The 18,156-nt window shown below is 40.5% G+C and overlaps 1 protein-coding gene across 3 annotated transcripts in view; it reads right to left on the minus strand.

The window, feature by feature from the left end:
- Nucleotides 1–8,793: 8,793 nt before the first annotated feature.
- LOC119657645 (E3 ubiquitin-protein ligase HECW2) overlaps nt 8,794–18,156 on the minus strand; it is a 76,949-nt gene continuing 67,586 nt past the window's right edge. For 2 of the 3 annotated variants that reach the window (XM_038064651.1, XM_038064653.1), the window contains 3 exons: nt 16,299–16,487; nt 9,845–10,233; nt 8,794–9,783 (listed from right to left, as the gene is read on the minus strand). In XM_038064651.1, the coding sequence (XP_037920579.1) occupies nt 9,098–9,783; nt 9,845–10,233; nt 16,299–16,487 (1,264 nt within the window). In that variant the 3' untranslated portion in view covers nt 8,794–9,097. Of the gene's footprint in view, nt 9,784–9,844; nt 10,234–16,298; nt 16,488–16,614; nt 16,910–18,156 lie in introns of those variants that run through there. The other variant, XM_038064652.1, reaches the window with a different exon arrangement.

Genomic DNA, 18,156 nt, shown 5'->3' on the forward strand with positions numbered 1-18,156 from the left:
TTGCAGCAATTTACTGCCCCCCCCCCCCAAGCAAACGATAAGCTCCGCACAATTTGACGATTTCTTTAGAACCCTGGGACCGCGATTCCTCACGGCAAAGTCTCCTCATTGGGGTTCTCGACTGACCACCCCGAAGGGAAAGCAACTCCTAAAGTCCATATATAACAATAATCTTCAATGCATTTCTGGTGGCTCACCAACCTACTGGCCAGCAGACAGGTCTAAAATTCCCGATCTAATCGATTTCGGAGTTGTAAAAAACGTCAGCCCAAGGCTTATTAGCGCAGTAACTACTAGTGAACTCTCATCTGACCACCTACCCACGATTATTACTATTAACTCTGAGCCAACGCTTATAAATAACGAAATCAGACTGACTAACGCAAGGAAAAACTGGATTGCATACACGAAATACTTTGAAAAAAACTTTTGCCCTCACATTAGACTGAAAACACAAGAAGACATAGACAACGCATTGAACTACCTAACAGACACCATCACCGAAAGCGCAAATATTGCAACACCTACAATCACTACCAATGATGACAGAATTACATGTCACTACAACAAAGAAATTTTTGACCTACTAAGAATTAAAAGACAGGCAAAAGCTGCATGGCAGAAAACACGTTCTCCATCAGCTAAAACAGCTTTCAATAAAGCTTCATGGAACCTAAAAAAAGAGCTTTATATAGACAGAAACAACGAAATACAGGACTTTATCAGTGGCCTTTCCAACGAAGCCGATACCAATTACTCAATCTGGAAAGCAACAAAGAAAATTAAAAAACCAGTAGAAACGGAAACACCTATAAAAGACACTGCAGGAAACTGGGTAATGAATAACGAAGCAAAAGCCGAAACATTTGCTAAGCACTTGGCCGAAGTTTTCAGCCAAGAGGACACGGATCTTGAACCAAACATAGACTCACCGACCATACATGAGGGAAGGCCCTTGAAATTCTCACTCCCCCAGCTACGTAGCAAACTTTCTGAGGCCCCAGGACATGATCGTATCACTGGAAAGATGCCCAAAAAATTACCTATAATGGGATTAGTAGCTATCTTACACATCTTCAACGCAATTCTACGCTTAAACTATTACCCAAACAGTTGGAAGCATGCTAGGGTCACAATGATCCCAAAGCCCGGCAAGGACCCATCTATAGTCTCATCCTACAGGCCGATAAGCCTGCTGCCAGTTCTATCCAAACTCTTTGAAAGACTTTTGTTAGATAAGCTTCTACCCTCCCTAGAAGAAAATGGAATAATACCCGACCATCAATTTGGGTTCAGAAGCGGTCATAGTACCATTGAACAAATTCACAAAATCACTAATTATATCAAACTGGCCCTTGAAGAGAAAAAATATTGCATAGGACTCTTCCTCGACATTTCCCAAGCATTTGATAAGGTTTGGCATCAAGGCCTCTTCCTCAAAATAGCCAGGTACCTCCCCACGAAATTTCACAAAATCCTCTTCAGTTACCTTCAAGGACGGCCCTTCAAGGTCAAATACAAAGAGGCTCTAAGCAGAAAATATCAGATATTGGGTGCCCCAAGGTAGCGTCCTTGGCCCAATTCTCTACTTACTATACATTTTTGATCTTCCAACATGTGCAAAAATATTAACAGCCACATTCGCAGACGACACTGCAATACTCTTTTCCCATATAAATCCGCAAACTGCCTCAAGGGTACTACAAGAACTAACAAACAAAATCCTAGATTGGGCGGATAAATCGAAAATAAAAATAAACCAAGCAAAAACCCAACAGATTACCTTTACCCTGAGGAAAAGAACATGCAAACCAATTGTCATAAATAACAAACCAATCCAACAAACGAAAGTAATCAAGTATCTCGGTATGCACCTTGACAGACGACTTACATGGAAGACGCACATTAACAAAAAACGAGAACAAATAAACATACAATTTAGGAAACTATACTGGCTACTAAACAAAAAATCAAAGTTGAACACAACAACAAAAATTTTGATTTACAAGACGGTACTAAAACCAATATGGACATATGGACTGCAACTATGGGCCTCCGCAAAAAAATCCAACTTAGCGATTATTCAAACAAAAATTATTCGCGCAATACTTGGCGCACCAAATTACGTAAATAATAAAATCATACAACGTGACACAAATATCGCAACGATTGAGGCCGACGCCATGAAAGTTAGCAGTAAATACCTTAATAAACTACAGACCCATCGTAATGTAACTGCAAGAACTATACTTAAAAGCAAACCGTATATAAGACTAAACAGAACAGACCCGCTTCAGTTAGTAAACAACAAACCACAAAGAACATGGGTGGCGGCCAAACCAAACAAGTCGACAATACCGGCGAGGTGATAAATTCAGTAATAGTTAACCCGGTAGACGTCCAGTCAAAACAAATAGAACTTAACTTAATCATATTAACATCGCTTGTCGGCATTTCCTTTGGATATCAGATCTATAAGGACTATCGCAGGAGCCTGAAAAAGAGATACATATCCAACATATCCAACATAATCAGCTTGGGCAGTGCTAAATCTCCACAGGTATAACCCTGAATCTTGAGAAATGATGCTTTGAGGCCATTTTTAAATTTTTTTTTAAACAAAAAGCTCACAGATGCACTGGCACTGTTAGCGCTTAAATCCTAGGTTAAGAATTGTAACAAAGTAAGCTAGAGGTCTAAGTAATGATCTAATTCTTGCTGTAATTAATTAAAATGTAGAATAAAAAAAAAAAAGTTGGTATGCCCCAATCGAAGTAAGTATCGCACCCTTGCGACAAAATTGTCGCAACTCAAAATTTTCTCAATTATCAGAAATAGTTAATTGGCTATCCACGGAGCGAATCAAGCTCCCGACAACCGAATCTTAATTAAAAGGAAATAATTTTACTCCTCAACGTGGGAATATATTTATAGTTGTCTTTTCTTGACGAGGGCAGCCAACTATGGTCCGTCCAGCTTTAGCCTGTGTGAAGCAGGTACAACCCAGCGTAAATTTCAGTGGAGTTTTTACAGCATTTGAAACCCGAAATCTTCATTTGAACGTAATGTAAGTCCCTTTTTACTGTATTTTACTATAAGTAGTAATTACGTTGCAGTGCTTATTGTGATTTACTGTGATAAGTGAAAAGACCCTTAGAATAAAAACCCCTTTCTAAGTATCTGGGGAGAATTAAAATAAAAATATTCAACTGTGGAAACCAATTTACTTTCGCGCGTATATATCTATTCGATTCGATTCGATTTGAAAGGATTTGTTAAATTCAAGTTATCAATAGAAAAAATTCTTGAGAGTGAAAATCGGGAAAACTTCGAAATCAAACTTGGTGGCGAATACGTCGATTTTAAAACGTTTCGCGAGTATTTAGCGAAATATCGTGTTGGAAGACGTGAAAGTCTTACAAGTGAACCTTCTGAAGATGAAATTTTTGATCAAGGTGAAGATGCTCGCTTCACTTTAGAAGAGTCTGTAATAGAGAAAGAATTTTTCTCTGAAACAATGGCCACAAGTAATGTCGTAAATGTTTCGCAAGAAGTTAATCCGGAAAGTAGTGTAACGTGTAATGTTAGTTTCAGTGGTTTGAGAAGTTTTATACCTGTATTTGAAGGGAAAGCTAAAGATGCTTTCAACTTCACATATGCATGTGAAAAGGCTATGAAATTAGCGAAAGGCCCAATGAAAGATATACTCTTTAAGTATACTTGCATGCAGTTGCGAGGTAATGCGCAGACCATTATCTCCAATCAAGAATTTTGGAGTTGGAATGCGCTAAAGGCTAAATTTAAACAAGTTTATGTCGGGCCACACTCAATATTACAATTGCAAAGAGAACTGGTTTCATTTAATCAAAACAGTAATGAAGCGGTTGTACATGGTATGATGGTATTTCAGCGGCTTCTAGGTCTTCTCCGTAGAATACTGACTGCACGGGCAGATCAGTTTTCTATAGGCGAAAACTTGTTCATCGATGAACAAGTGCGAACAATGTTTATAAATGATCTCAAGGAAGTGCTAACATCACTCAAAAGCCAAAAAGCCTCGAGAAAGCTAGTCGATTGGCGCAGGAGGAGGAGCAGAGACTTGACTTGATAAAAGTTTCCAGCAAAAAGGATTTTACTAACAGGAACGTCTTACCACGTATACATAAAGTTCATTCCGACAAGAGGTGCTTCAGATGTGGTAAAATGGGACATATATCGTGTAGTGACCGCGGCTTCGCGATGGGAGCGGAATCTCATTCGTCTCTTTCTGAATTAATTTGCTCAAATAATGAATTTCATAATGTGCAATCACCCTAATGTTCGCCGCAGATTCCACATTATTGAATGCATTCGGGCGAATTATTCCATCCATAGGCGCACGCGCATGTTGCTACAACATGAGCTCAACAGAGTTCAAGGCGAACGTAGTGGCATGGGGAGCGGTTCTCGGAAAGAAAAGCTGGACTGGCGAGGGAAAAAGGAGAGTTTTTGAATTCTGGCTGGACTGATGGAGGACGAGAAGAAAAAGTTTTTTGAGTCGTAGCGAGAAAGAACAGCTGGACTGGCGGGTGGAGAAGAAGAGGAGGTCGTTCTTGCCTTTGAAGAAATCGGAGGACTTGGCGATAAGGAGCAGTCCCTGTCTGAACTGTGGAAGACGATCTTTTCATAACATCGACAGAGACAGGAGGGTAAAAAGGCGCCGATGGAATTGTAATCCCAGCGGGCGTGCCACGTAAACTCGAAGGAATTGGAAGCACTTGAATGATTGGTTCAACATCAATGCTGATATCGTTCTAAATTTTCCTCGCAAGCGCAGAGTGCATAATCTTTCGCCTTTGTTTTCAAAGCCGATAACAGCAAGTTTCATTTTTTGGTTGACTAAGAAACCTACTCCGAGCACATGGTTTACTGGATAGCCACTATAATATATGGTGTAGCGACTTTTCTCCAGGAAACCGGTTACTGTCCAACGCCATCTCCTGTAACACTGTTACATCAGCCCTATATTGGGACAGAGTATCGGCTAGCTGCTCAGCAGCGTCATCTCTGTACAGGGAGGGCTATTTCCATGAGAAAATGTGCAAATCGTTATTCCTTTGTCGTTGCTGGGTTCGTCGTTTTGTTATCCATCCAGTCGGAGGCTCCTGTTGTGACTTCGTAACAAGTTGTTTTCCACTGAAATAATGGCCTGAGGATGTCAAGGAAGGGAGAGAACCTCAGGGGCCGCGCCTCAATCACGTTCTGAGGCAGAAGAAATGATGATCGGGATTGTGATCCCTCGTGGATCTTCCCTCTTGATCGCGGCACTCGGGTCCGGAAACTTACGGCTCCATGCGCGCGGTCAAGCCGTTTTTTTTTTCTTTTTCAATTTTAGTTCGTGTTCTAGTTTTTATTTGTTAGGCCATAGTTTATTGTCTTTTTGAAATCCGATGCGGACCCATGCATCGGCAAAGACACGTTAACTTTGTAATAATGACACGTGAGGGATCAAAGCGCTCAAAGGACCCGCCCCCCACATTCCCAAGCCTGGCTAGCACAGAGGCGTGCAAGAACATGTCGACCGAACACTTTGATGGAGCTTCAATCTTTGCGGGCGGACCTTCACGGTCAATTTCGCAACCTTTTTAGGTTTCTGGAATAGCTCTGCCCTCTAGGTCGTTTTCGGCCACTTAGGATGATCGTCTGATCCTCCTATTTCCTTAAGCACATTACAGTCGGTCTAAACGTTTTGACAAAAACAGGAAGTTCAGAAATAAGAGAACAGACTCATCAACCTGCGACAATACCTCACTCGAGCAGAATTCTGGAAACCTGAAACAGCAGTCCGGCAACAAAAATACAAAAAACTGGAATAAAAATGTAACTAATGAAAATGTAAATAACGAATACAAAATAAATTCATTCGATATAGAAGAAAATCCATTTCTTTTTCTTAAATTAGAAAATAAATATTTGAAATTTCTAATCGACACTGGCCGTTCTCTAAATTTAAGAGCTGCAGGATATATCTTTGAAAAGGATGTCGACAAATCAAAGGGTATCAAATATCGTTGTATTAATGCCGTAGACAGTAATACATTTGGGCTTACCTCTCTGTCTTTGCGTTATGGTAGCAACGAATACACCATTCCATTCCAAGTTGCACCAAATCACCTTTTCGATAAATTTGATGGAATACTTGGTTAACCTTGTCTCGTTGAGCAAAAAGCTCTTCTCAATTTTAGCGACCAAATTTCACAAATCAGGCAGAATAAATTACGACTATCTAGAAAAACTTTTGTTGCAGAACCACGAACAGAACCAACTTTTTACCTACATATCGACGAAAATCTGGGGAAAACTATTGCTAATGGGTATAGAAAAAGATAAACTTAAAGTTGCCGGTTCACTTGTCGAAGTTAACAATAATGGCGAAATCCCGGAAAATTAACTCTGGGGAGATTAATATATGTAAAGTTGAGACAGAAGAATTGAAAGAAAAAAAACAATCTGAAATACATATTCGTGACGAACACATCTGGAAAATTTTAAAGGAAACATTGATCCAAATAACTTGACCAAAGCAGCTGAACATTCTATTATATAAACATTGTCCCTGGTACAAAGCCAATTTACACCAAAATATACAGATTTCCGAAAATCCACAAGGAAGAAGTGAAAACGCAGATGACTAAACTGTTAGAAAACGGGACTATTAAGGGAAGTAACAGCCCATGGAATTCACCTTTATGGCTGGTACCTAAAGAGGATGATGCCAGCGGACAATTGAAGTGGACACCGACCAATCATATCAACAATGTGACTTTTATGAATAAGATATTCCAGAGTTGAACAGGGTCACGTCAGTGGAAGGTCGACTAACCGCCAAGATAACTATTTTTCAGATTAGAAAACCGTTAACTGGCCTAGAGGAGTTCAGATTATTTGGAATGTTCGCCATTCCAACAAGATACGTATAGAAATTCGACAATCATCGCTCTAGAGTAATATTATCCAGTGACTGAATTTGAACTATCAAGCACCCAGTGCTGCCGGAATTGGAAAAGTTATGATACCGTACTTAGGTTCAAGCAAAAAGAAAAGATTTTCACCTTTACTGTTGTTGTATTTTGTGTCATACCCATGACCATTGCACAATGTGACTGGAGGAGAGAGGGTGCTACCTGTATGAGACATTATAATAGAAGACCGAAACATTTGAAATAATAAAAACTTGTTGTTTCTTTTTCACAGAGGCGTGCAAGAACGTGTCGACCGAGCACTTTGATGGAGCTTCTATCTTTGCGGGCGGACCTTCACGGTCAATTTCGTCAACTTTTTAGTTTTCTGGCATAGCTCTGCCCTCTAGGTCGTTGTCGGCCACTTAGGTGGATCGTCTGATCCTTCTATCCACTTAAGTTCATTACAAGGCGTCTACAATACTTCCCGGAAATATTTTTTGAAGAGACGTGCGAATATGGGTCTGGGGTTCGAGCAGATGCTACAGATGTGTTCAACCAGTTGAAGGTTTACCGATTGGCGAGATGTTAGGGTCGGCGTAGGACAATAAATAAATAATAAACATTCTCATGCCGACAAGAAAGTGTACTTGGGGTTGTTATCCTACTGGAAGACAAAAGGTTTTTCTATGCCTAAAGTGGCGTTTTGTAACAAATAACAACACAGCACATTTGAGTATACTTCCTTTTCATGTTCTAGTCAATAAATACCAATATATTCACACGACGCTTTGAGGCACCAATTTAACTGATTTCTGCCAACATGCTTGACCGTTGCATGTATGTCCCGAGTTTTTTAACTACATATTTGCTTACTTACAAAACCCAATCAGGTTGTATTTACTTTTGCCAGATCACAGAACGCTCTTTTACAAGGCCAGGCTCTTTTCTGGGTAATTTTTAGAGAGAAACGTCTTTCTTCTGACTTGACGACTATGAGACTTCGCTAGTCACAATACTCTGCGTATGGTCTAAAAGTAAACCTGTCCGCCCGCGCATATCGCGACATCTTCTTCAATGCCACGCCGCATTGTTTTCGAGTTGCGAACTTCTGCAGTGGGTCGCTGGACATAAAGCGATGTCCAACTTAGTGGTTGCTTATTTTATACCTCTTACGGTGTAGTGAACTGCATTCTCCGAAACCACTGCTTTATTCTTGCGATTTTACGGAAACTGACATATTTCACGAAGTGACAAAAGAGAGCGGAACGTTACCAGTTCAATTTCATTCAGCATAACATGATATTGCCAAATATTAACTTCGTTTCGGTTGCCATTGAATAATACTGGAAAAATACCTACTTAACTAAAAAATTGTTGAAAAATGAGAAAAAGTTCTGATACTGCATTAAAAAGTACTAAATTTAGGACCTTCCGTACTAAAAAGTCATAACTGATTGCACCCCATTTACCATGGGTATATTAAACATTCATATTTAGGCAACGAAAAGCAGAAATATTTAAACACTCCACACTCCGACTACCTTACTGACATAAAATGCTAAGGAAGCTTAGTAGCTCATCAGGTGTTATTGCGTGACACCATCACTGGAAATACTACACCTAATAAGATGCTCATTTTAATCAGTAAAATCTCCAGTAAGTAAGACCTCCAAAAGAATAGTGTATTTGATATAACACTATTCTAGAAGGAGTAAACACAGGAAAAAATGCATCCCTTAGACAAAGCTGAAATGGAACGTATGAATATATGAAATCTGGTTTCCGGAATGTGCTCCGAATGTTCAACGCTTGATAATGATAATGATAATATTCGCTTATTCAAAATTGCAAATTTCTACTAAAAACCATTAAACTTTTATTACATACTTAGTGCTCTTAAGTATCACATGGCCATCAATTAAATAACGTGTTTATCTAATTCGTCTAAGCGTTCGAACAAAATGTCTGTTTGTATCCTTACTTATACGCTTTGCACTCATCGTCAGCAGTGCAATTGCGATTACATAATTATTATGATGCACGCATTATTAAGCTATAAATTTTTAGATAATTGCATCACAAGTCTATCTTGGAATACATAAAATTGATAAAAAAGACACTTATCTCCAATAAATTACTCAATGCATTTGCATCTCTTATTCAATTCCGAATGTATTCGTTTCTTCTACGGCAAGTGTTAATTTCTCATAGAGTATTTCAGCTGTTGGATACGGCGGTAAATCTAAACGATTAAAGCAAGTATGGGCACGTGGTAAGGCGTTCGGCTTACCCCACTTCTCTACGCAAAAGCGTCGTGGACCGGTCGACCCTCTTAATGCTGAGAAACCTTCATACGGTATGCTCGATGTGCCCGTTACGAATTGGAGCAATCGAAGGCGTTGCTCATTAGTAAATTTTTCAATTACCTGCCAGAACCAAATGATCACTTGGTGGTTATCATGATATCCACTTCTATACTCGGTGTTCATTCGCCAATCGTTTATGTCGATTTCAGCCGTCCCGGCAATCACAAGTTCTAGCTCCCTGGCATCGAAGACAGACACCAACCGCGAGTCAACTACCTCATAGAACCCACGTACAAGGGATTCGGTTTGTTCTTGGACACCACGTTCAAGACGCCACTTCACCATTCGTTCCAAATATTCTTTTTTATTTTTTTCATTCACTGTAATGTTTTTGCCACCAGGTTTCAGTTCACGTTCTACAACGCGACCCAGAAGTTCTTCAGTTACACAAAACGTTAGTCCTAATGCAGCACCGGACCCGATGTCGTTGTCACGGATCCATTGAAGAGACTGGTGGAATTCATTATCAAGAGATTCTGTAAAAAAAATTCAAAAATCAACAGATCGTATTCCTCAAATAAAACTAAGCAAACTTACCTAAATCACTTAAAGCTACTGGCAATCGCAATAACGCTTTATAAAATGGACGAGTAAAAAACGCATCTAATAAATATTGATGAACTAACGCCAATCCTAGCACGCGACCACTAAAGCGGAACCAATCGTGACAATTGTCAACAAATGCAGAGAGTGGTGATACTTGGACTGTGTAAGTATCATTGGCTGAGTATTCGAATAATCCGTAGTACGGGTTGAAAAGTTCTCGTGACAGTAAAAAGAAGAACTCTCTTGACGGCCCTCCATAATCTAGGCCTTCTTCGGTATCCCATAAAACAGCTAGGCGCCCGCGTTGCAAATCTTTTTTATTGGCCGACATTATTCGACGGAAGGCATCTTCCAATAGATGAGAACGTCTGATGTGCAACCTGGAAAGAGAAAAAATATTATAATTAATTTTTTAATTTGATAGAAACTCATTGCGTTGCAATCCTCAACAAATATTGAAACAATAAGACGAATTTTTCTATTCGCTAATGTTTTTACTTAAATTCAAGTATATCGATATTTTGGGGACAAAGGAACGCAAACATTTTCAAAAAATATAGTTGACGAATATTAGGAAGGATTTCAAGAAGGAAAAAAACTATTAATCAGATATTCTCAATAAAAAAGATGCTGGAGAAGTGTTGGGAATATAACGCCAATGATTAATTTCAAGCAGGCATGCGACAGTATTGCTCGACCGGTAGTGTACAAACTATTGTCTGAATTTGAAGTTCCGGCAAGGAGACTATATACAGGAGGTGAAACTGCCTAGGCAAGCCTTGTATTTTTACAGGACAAAAAAGATGGCGGCCGATGGGCGGGGCTTTCTTATCAAGATCGCAGTTGCGCAGTTCTGCGCAGCTTTATTGGGATCAGTTCTCATTTGTGTAATGGTATTAACGCACGTGGTTTCATTTGTCATACAAATTTTCCAGTTTGGGCCAAAATCAATCGTAGAAAGTGACGATCCGCATAATGCGGCAATGTCACTTTATCAATTTCAGAGAAGAATGATACAGAAACACGACAAACAGTACATTAACAGATGCAAAGAACGCACTGCAATCTTGACTCGGCCTCAAACCGAACAATTCATTTTTTGTCCCACACTTTACTTCGAGTTTCATCTCCCGGGTATAGGATTCTTGAGTTCCAACAAAAGTGATTAGACTCATCTCAATGAGTCATTTCCGAAAAAAACTCGGGACTAACGGAGAAAAGAAATGGAAAACGGTGGTCGATTGCCGTGGACTAAATGAGAAGACTATTAGGGACTCTTTTCCCTTCTTCAAATAGAGGACATAGTGGGCTAATTAGGAAATTCACGATATTTCTTCAAACTGGACTTAGCTAACGAATACCATCAAGTATTAGTGCACCCGAAAGATGAGAAATGTAAATTCCTGTGCATGAAAGTAGTGTACCTAGGATGTCTGCTCTAAAGAAGGAACAAGACTAGACCGCAAGTTAGCAGCGAGTGTTAGGTACTTCTGACGATCCGCGAAAGTAAAACACGTCCAATCATTTCTGAGAATCAACAATTATTACCGAAAGTCCATTCCGGAATTCTCGAAAATTGTCCGGCCTGTAACAAACTTGCTCCGCAAGGATGTTAAGGGGCCATTTAATACCATTAAAACAGCACTAATTTCACCTCCAATATTGTGCTATCTGAATTTCTCAACTCCGTTTAATATGACAACGGACGCGAATGGCAAAGCAATAGGAGCAGTGCTGTCCCAACTACCTACAGGCATCATCTTATCATCCGATAGCCTAGGACAGTAGGACACCGAAGAAAACAGAACGGAAGTACTCGACTACTGTAGGTGAAGTTTTACCTATTGTCCGGGGCGTGAGGAACTCCAAATGCTACCTGAAGGGTAGGAATTTCACGGCATACACGGACCAGCCGTTAAAAGGACATACAGAATTCGACTACAAGATTGGTCATATTCCACCTCAAACTATCTGCATACAAGTACCAGATAGAATACAAAACAGGGGAGTATAATATCAATGCGGATGCCCTTAGCAGTGTGGAAACAGTAAAACAAGAAATTCGAACACGAGGGGGAAGTAGTTAAAAGGTTCAAAGGCTCAAACAAGCGACCGAGACCAAAGGGGACACCAAGTAAAAGTGTTGACGGATCTAAGGAAATTGCTACAGTCCGACGAGATTATCATGAAAACATACAACGAACTGAGGAAAAATACTGTTGAAGAAACATGCTTAGAGATATAAGGAAGCCAAATGCCAAAAATATCAAGTGATGAAAGCATCGTGACAGGAGATACCAAAAGGAGGAGGCCATTCGAAAGAATCCAAAACCGCAGGTAGAGCAACCCGGGAAACGGAAAAATGGTAGAGGAAAATTGCAAACCACCACGGGAGTACCAGGAAAATCATTGCAAAACCAGGAGAAATCACAACTCGAGAGTACACCGACCGGCGGTGAGAAGGCGCAAACGACATGTCAGCGACATAGCTACTCATAGGAAGAATATGGCTCTCGCAGGGAGTAATGCACTCAGCGATTTCGAAGGAGGGAAGGTTGATGCCTACACAAGGCCTGGGGGGAACAAACAGTGAACACTTCGCTATCGCCGAAGCTAGGGAGGAGGCCACAGGGTAATTTTAGTGGGTTGGAAGTGAGAAATGAACAATGTGTGCTTGCAAACAATTCGCAGATATGAAAACTAATCTTTTTTTCCCTTCAGTCTTTGTCCCGTTCACGAGCGGGGTCGGCTCGTCTTAATCACCATTTGGTTCTATCAAAAGCCTGATCTGGATGCAACCGCAAGGCTTTTAAATCCCCATCCAGCGTATCAAGCCCCCGTTGTTTCGGCCGACCTTTTGATCCTTTAACATCGACCTCGATGTTCAAATCAATCTTAGCAGGTGAATTCTCGATAGCTCGAATTATGTGACCATACCATCGAAAACGCTCTCTCGCAGTTTTTCCACGATCGGTACAACTCCATATTGTCGTGAATGTTCTCATTTCGGATGTGATCAAAATGTGACACGCCACTAGTCCAACGCAACATCTTCATTACCGCAAGACGCCATTCATTGTCTTCTATAGTCAGCGAACACTTACAACAATAGAGATCGACAGGACGGACGATATTGCGGTAAATTTTAGATTTGAGACATTCGTTCAATTGTGGAGCGCTACTTCATCCAGGTTGCGCTAATGCGTGAAGAAATTTCAAAACACAGTTCTCTTTTGGCTGATAAAGTTGATCTCAGGTATTTAAATCGCATAGTTCTGGGTAGGTCACTGCCGCTGACAGTGATTGTGCCTGTTTCATGGAGATCGGTCGTCAAAAATTCAGTTTTATTCAGATTCAATCTGAGACTGTTTTGCATGAGGCGATCATTCCATTTTTGGACAAGTTGCTCCAGATCAGTTTTGCTATTAGACGATAGGAAAAGATCACCTGTATAAAGCAGTGTATAGGTCGCTGGACGTTGGATATCCCGTGTGACAATGTCCATAATAAGAACAAAGAGGAGTGGTGAGAGGGTGCTTCCTTAATCAACACCATCAGGGATACGATATGATTTTGATACACTCACGACACTTCGAACTTTACTTGTCGGATCATGGTAGAGCAGTTGAATCCAGCGCATGATTTATTCGGGCACTAAGTATTATCGTAAAGCATTCTAGATGACACACGAACTCACGGTGAAACGCCTTCTCTAGATCCAAAAATGCAATGTAAAGACGGCGGTGCTTCTCGTGGTGTTTCTCAATGATTAGCCGCGCAGTATGTATTACGTCAGTAGTTCCACAATTCTTGACAAATGCGGTTTGTTTTACGGTTATTTCAACGATTTCGCGAATACGGTTGTCATGAATGCGTTCAAAAAATCTTCATGGTATGGGAAAGTAACCGGATCGGACGGAAATTTGAACATTCTGCTGGACTACCTTTCTTTTTCCATATTGGAACAGTGATACTTTCTTGCCAGCCAGATGGTGTTCTTCCTTCCTGAATAACCTGGTTAAAGAATTCACTGAGCCGCGATGTTAGGTCCAAGCTCATCACTTTCCAGAGTTCAGAGCAATGTCCTCAGGTCCTGTTGCTTTCCCTGATTTCATTCTTTTATTGCTTCCTCGATTTCAATTGCACTGACAAGTGGGACTGCTCCAAATGTCAGCAATGATTGTGGAAGTGGAGGGTGAACAAATTTTTCAGTTGGAATTTGCTCAAAATATTCTCGCCATCTATCCGTCGCGGCTCAAAAGTCGGTAAGCAAAGTGCCGCTCTTATCATAATGCAATAAAAGTGTTTAATATTCTGTGTGCGTTCCTGTCGGCTTGCCAAGTCGATACAAATCTCTTTCGCCATCTCGGGTGTCCAGTTTATCGTAAAGATCTATATAATGGACTACTCGGGTGACAGCGATCGTTTTCTTTCCCTCCCGGTTGGCATTCTTATAAAGTTGCCAATTGGCGAGGGTTTTATCGTTGAGAAGCATGTAGTAGAGGCATTTCTTTTCACGGGTCTTCACTTCAACATCGTCCTTCTGAAGTCAAGTATTTTGGTTGATGTACCACTTACCTTGCTTGGTGACCCCGATGGTTGCAGAGGCCGCTTTGTGAATCGTGTCTTTAATGTAGTTTCACGATCCTTCCAAATATGGTGGCAATCACGCGAGTGAAATCATTTTTTTTTTCTTCTCATAAAGCCGCCACCATTTAATGCCCGGCGGGCCAGTGCGTTCCTCACGATATTTTATCGGTGGCTTGATTCACAACACGGTAATCAACGGCCGATGTTGAGGTGCGATGGTCTCACAGGGAACAGCTTTGCAATCAGTGACGATGATAAATTGTCGGCGTCTTATGAAAATGTAGTCGACTTGCATTTTACTATTCCCACTATAAAATGCGGGAAGATGAGACAATCGTTTGATGAACCTTGTATTCATAAGTACAAGGCCATGGGTGTCGGTAAAATCGATTATACGCTCGCCACCCTCATTGCCCGCACCAAACCCCTTTCCTCCATGGCACCTATTACCGTCTGCCTCTTCACCCACATGTCCATTAAGGTCGTCGGCAATGATGATATAGCCATCTGTAGGCATGTTGCAAATCTTTGGATCGAGAAGTTACCAGAAGGTACCTTTTTCAGCATCAGGTCGATCTGTCTGTGATTAGTTCATGGTGAAGAAATGAATGGATGAAGTGATATAATGGGGAGCTTCATCAGCCGGTCATCAAATCGTTCCACTTCTTTAATGGCATCGCGAAAACCCTCTGAATTGGTAATGCCAACTCCGTATTGAGTGTGTGGGCTAGCAAAATAGAGATGTTTATAGCCATTTTTATCGTGTTCGCGTTGTAAATCGAAGCTTTTGGCACCAGACCATCGGGTTTCTTGCATAGCGCAGATATCAATACGCCTTTTTCGAAGGGCTCTTGTGAGCTCCTCAGTCTTTCCAGTTAGGATGCCAACATTTAGTATACAGTCACGTATTTGTTTTGCTCCGACTAACTTACTTACGTCCTGATGAAGTCCATGCGTCAAGAACCCTTGCCCATTCCTCGACAGGACCGAGGACCGTCCTGCCGCGTCGACTGAGGTGGACGCCCTAGCATTTTCCGGCGCTTGTTACTCGATCCGATCATGTTGTTTTTAACGGCATTGGATACCAGAGACCAGGCTGTCGCGGGACTTATCACTGAGAGAGATGAGGTAGGATTTTTATTTGGAACTACATTCGCAGGGGGATGTCATGATTATAGGAAAGTCATTACCATGAAGTGCCAGATAAGGATTTCACCATCCAAACAACTCTGTTGACATTGTTCGGGAATTCCCCATGAAAGAAAAAAACACTAAAACCGCAACGGAAATTGAAAAAGTAGTTTATCACTGCCAAAGCAACGCACACAGCACTTCCGATGCTTCAATATAACAACATAAAACGGCAAAAACCAGGTTTTCGGACAGACTATTAGTATCTATTTATTTTAGCCAATATATGTACGGGGAACTCCCTAGAAGCTGCACGTGTTTTAGAGAGGGGCCTGTACTCTAGGTAAATTTGCAAAAATAATGGAAGTGAAAAATATAGTTAGCGAAAAAAGCTAATTCGAGCCTCCAAACGCAAATTGCGTGAGTATTTGAAACAAGGTAGGGAATTATACTAAAAATCTAATTACATTCCACACATCGACAATTTTAACAGAGAACATAAGCAAATAATACAACAATGTTTTAAGTTTAGGAAATTATTCCATAATTTGAATCAAATGGTGCGAGAAGCAGGAAAGATAAACAACTTTTTTATCAACTTCACAGCTGTTTGGGGCAGATAAGTGAATCTAGTATCTAAAAACCGCAAGTAATTTGTATGCGGTTATGTTTTACAATCTTCTATGAAACACAAGGAACTAGCGTACTATAGTATTGAACTTACTTGAGTTTATGGGGTCCTTGTCCATATCCTTTTGATTCCAACTTACGATAAAATGCTCGCAATTTGGCTTCGAAATCGCGCCGAAAAGGAGGAGGCGCTCTTTGCGGTATCCGTGAGTTAGGCGTTGGCGATCCTTGTGGACTCCTCTCATCGACAGGAACATAGCTCATAATCTCCTGCTCGAAAAGGCTGGAAGTAGAAGAAATATACATGGCACCATTAATCACTGATAACGTTTACCCGGAAGCTTTTCATACTAAATCTTGCGACCGATTCAAAGCATTAATTCAAGTGAAATGGCTCCCAGAATACTCACACTGCGAATATAATATAGGCAGCCTTTGAAAAGAAACCCATTTTCACTGTTTTCCGAAATCTTTGTCATGGATCGTCTAATCTAGCGTTTCCCTTCTAGTTGGATTTCTTATCATGTTCTCATTTCCAGTTATCGAAATTCACATAAATTTATTACTTTCCTAAAACACCAAATATTTGAGCAATCCAATCTGGACGGGGCTCGCCTAAATCACAAACCGTTCAGAGCCTACTGTCTACGATACACAATTCGTAAATAAACACTAATTGTATTAAAATTAATGCATCGAAAAAATGTTAGTATTAAATTTTTCCAGCTTGCCGCCGAGCTGGAGCTGATATGGGAACTTCAAAGTACGCTCGTACTATATTACATTATTTTAATAGGCGTGAATTTGGTTCATTTGATTTTTGATAGGCCGAGGCACATGGGCACAGACCATACTTCGCGCACCATAGATACGCAAGTGTAACGCAGACAGTTATGTGCGAAGAACGGACCTTGAAAATGTGAAATTGCAATAATTTGACAAAGGTTTGGTGGTTAAGGGCAAATTTTCTGAAGTTGTGGGTATTCCACGTCAAAATCTAGAATAAACAGTTCGGAATTAGATAAGCCGATTTCGGGGCTTTATGTGGAAAAACATTTTACTATGACTCAATGTTTAGTATGTTTTCGCAGCATTTGACTCATCAGACTATACGCTCCGCGCCGACTGAGAAAGATGGAGTGGAATATAACCATGTGTTGGAAAATAGAACAATTTATGACTTTCCAATTAAGCCTTTCATTCGATTTGAAATCATTTGCTTCATAAAGGGTTCAGAATAGGAGTAGATTCACACACAAGAATCAGTTGTTTTGTAGGCTTCCGGTGGAGCATGCAATTTTCGCTTTCAGACTAGGGTCGAGCCCCACATCTAAACAAATTTAGTATCTTACATAAGCAATCTATGGATACGAAAAAAAAATTTCATTTCTTGAATTTCGGTTCTAAGTTTAATTGAAAGCAAATATTGCTTTTGAAAGTACTGTTTGATTTTGATTCCAAACATCACACGGATATTCCACAAAGTTTGCCACGATGTTCATGCTTGAAAAATTCAACAGTGAACCCCTCCACGTTCTCCAGCCAAGACAGTATGAAGGACATCATTGATAACAAAAAGAAATTATTGGTGACAAAATGCCTCCCTGACGGACTCCGCTTTCAGCTTCAAATTTCTTTGAAATTTTATTTCTGTGCAGGCAGCACGCAAATATCCCTTCAAGTGCTGCGCCCAAAATGAGTATCTTTCGAACATTTAAAAATCGTCCCCTTGAGTGAAAGTAGCAAGTTTGCAAGTGTTCTATAGGGAGACTGTCAACTTTACTCCACCTTTAGGGCGGTAATGGCAAAAAGAATTTCACTTCTCTTTGAAGGAGCAGTCCATGTCCGCATGTTACGTTCGCATGTGGTATCATCCACCAAAGGCGAAACTTCATCGAATATTTAACGATTCAGAATCGTGGTGAAGTGCTCCTTCTACTTCTTCAGCAGCT

The sequence above is a fragment of the Hermetia illucens genome, chromosome 5 (genome assembly GCF_905115235.1).
Source record: "Hermetia illucens chromosome 5, iHerIll2.2.curated.20191125, whole genome shotgun sequence".
NCBI classification, from domain to species: domain Eukaryota; kingdom Metazoa; phylum Arthropoda; class Insecta; order Diptera; family Stratiomyidae; genus Hermetia; species Hermetia illucens.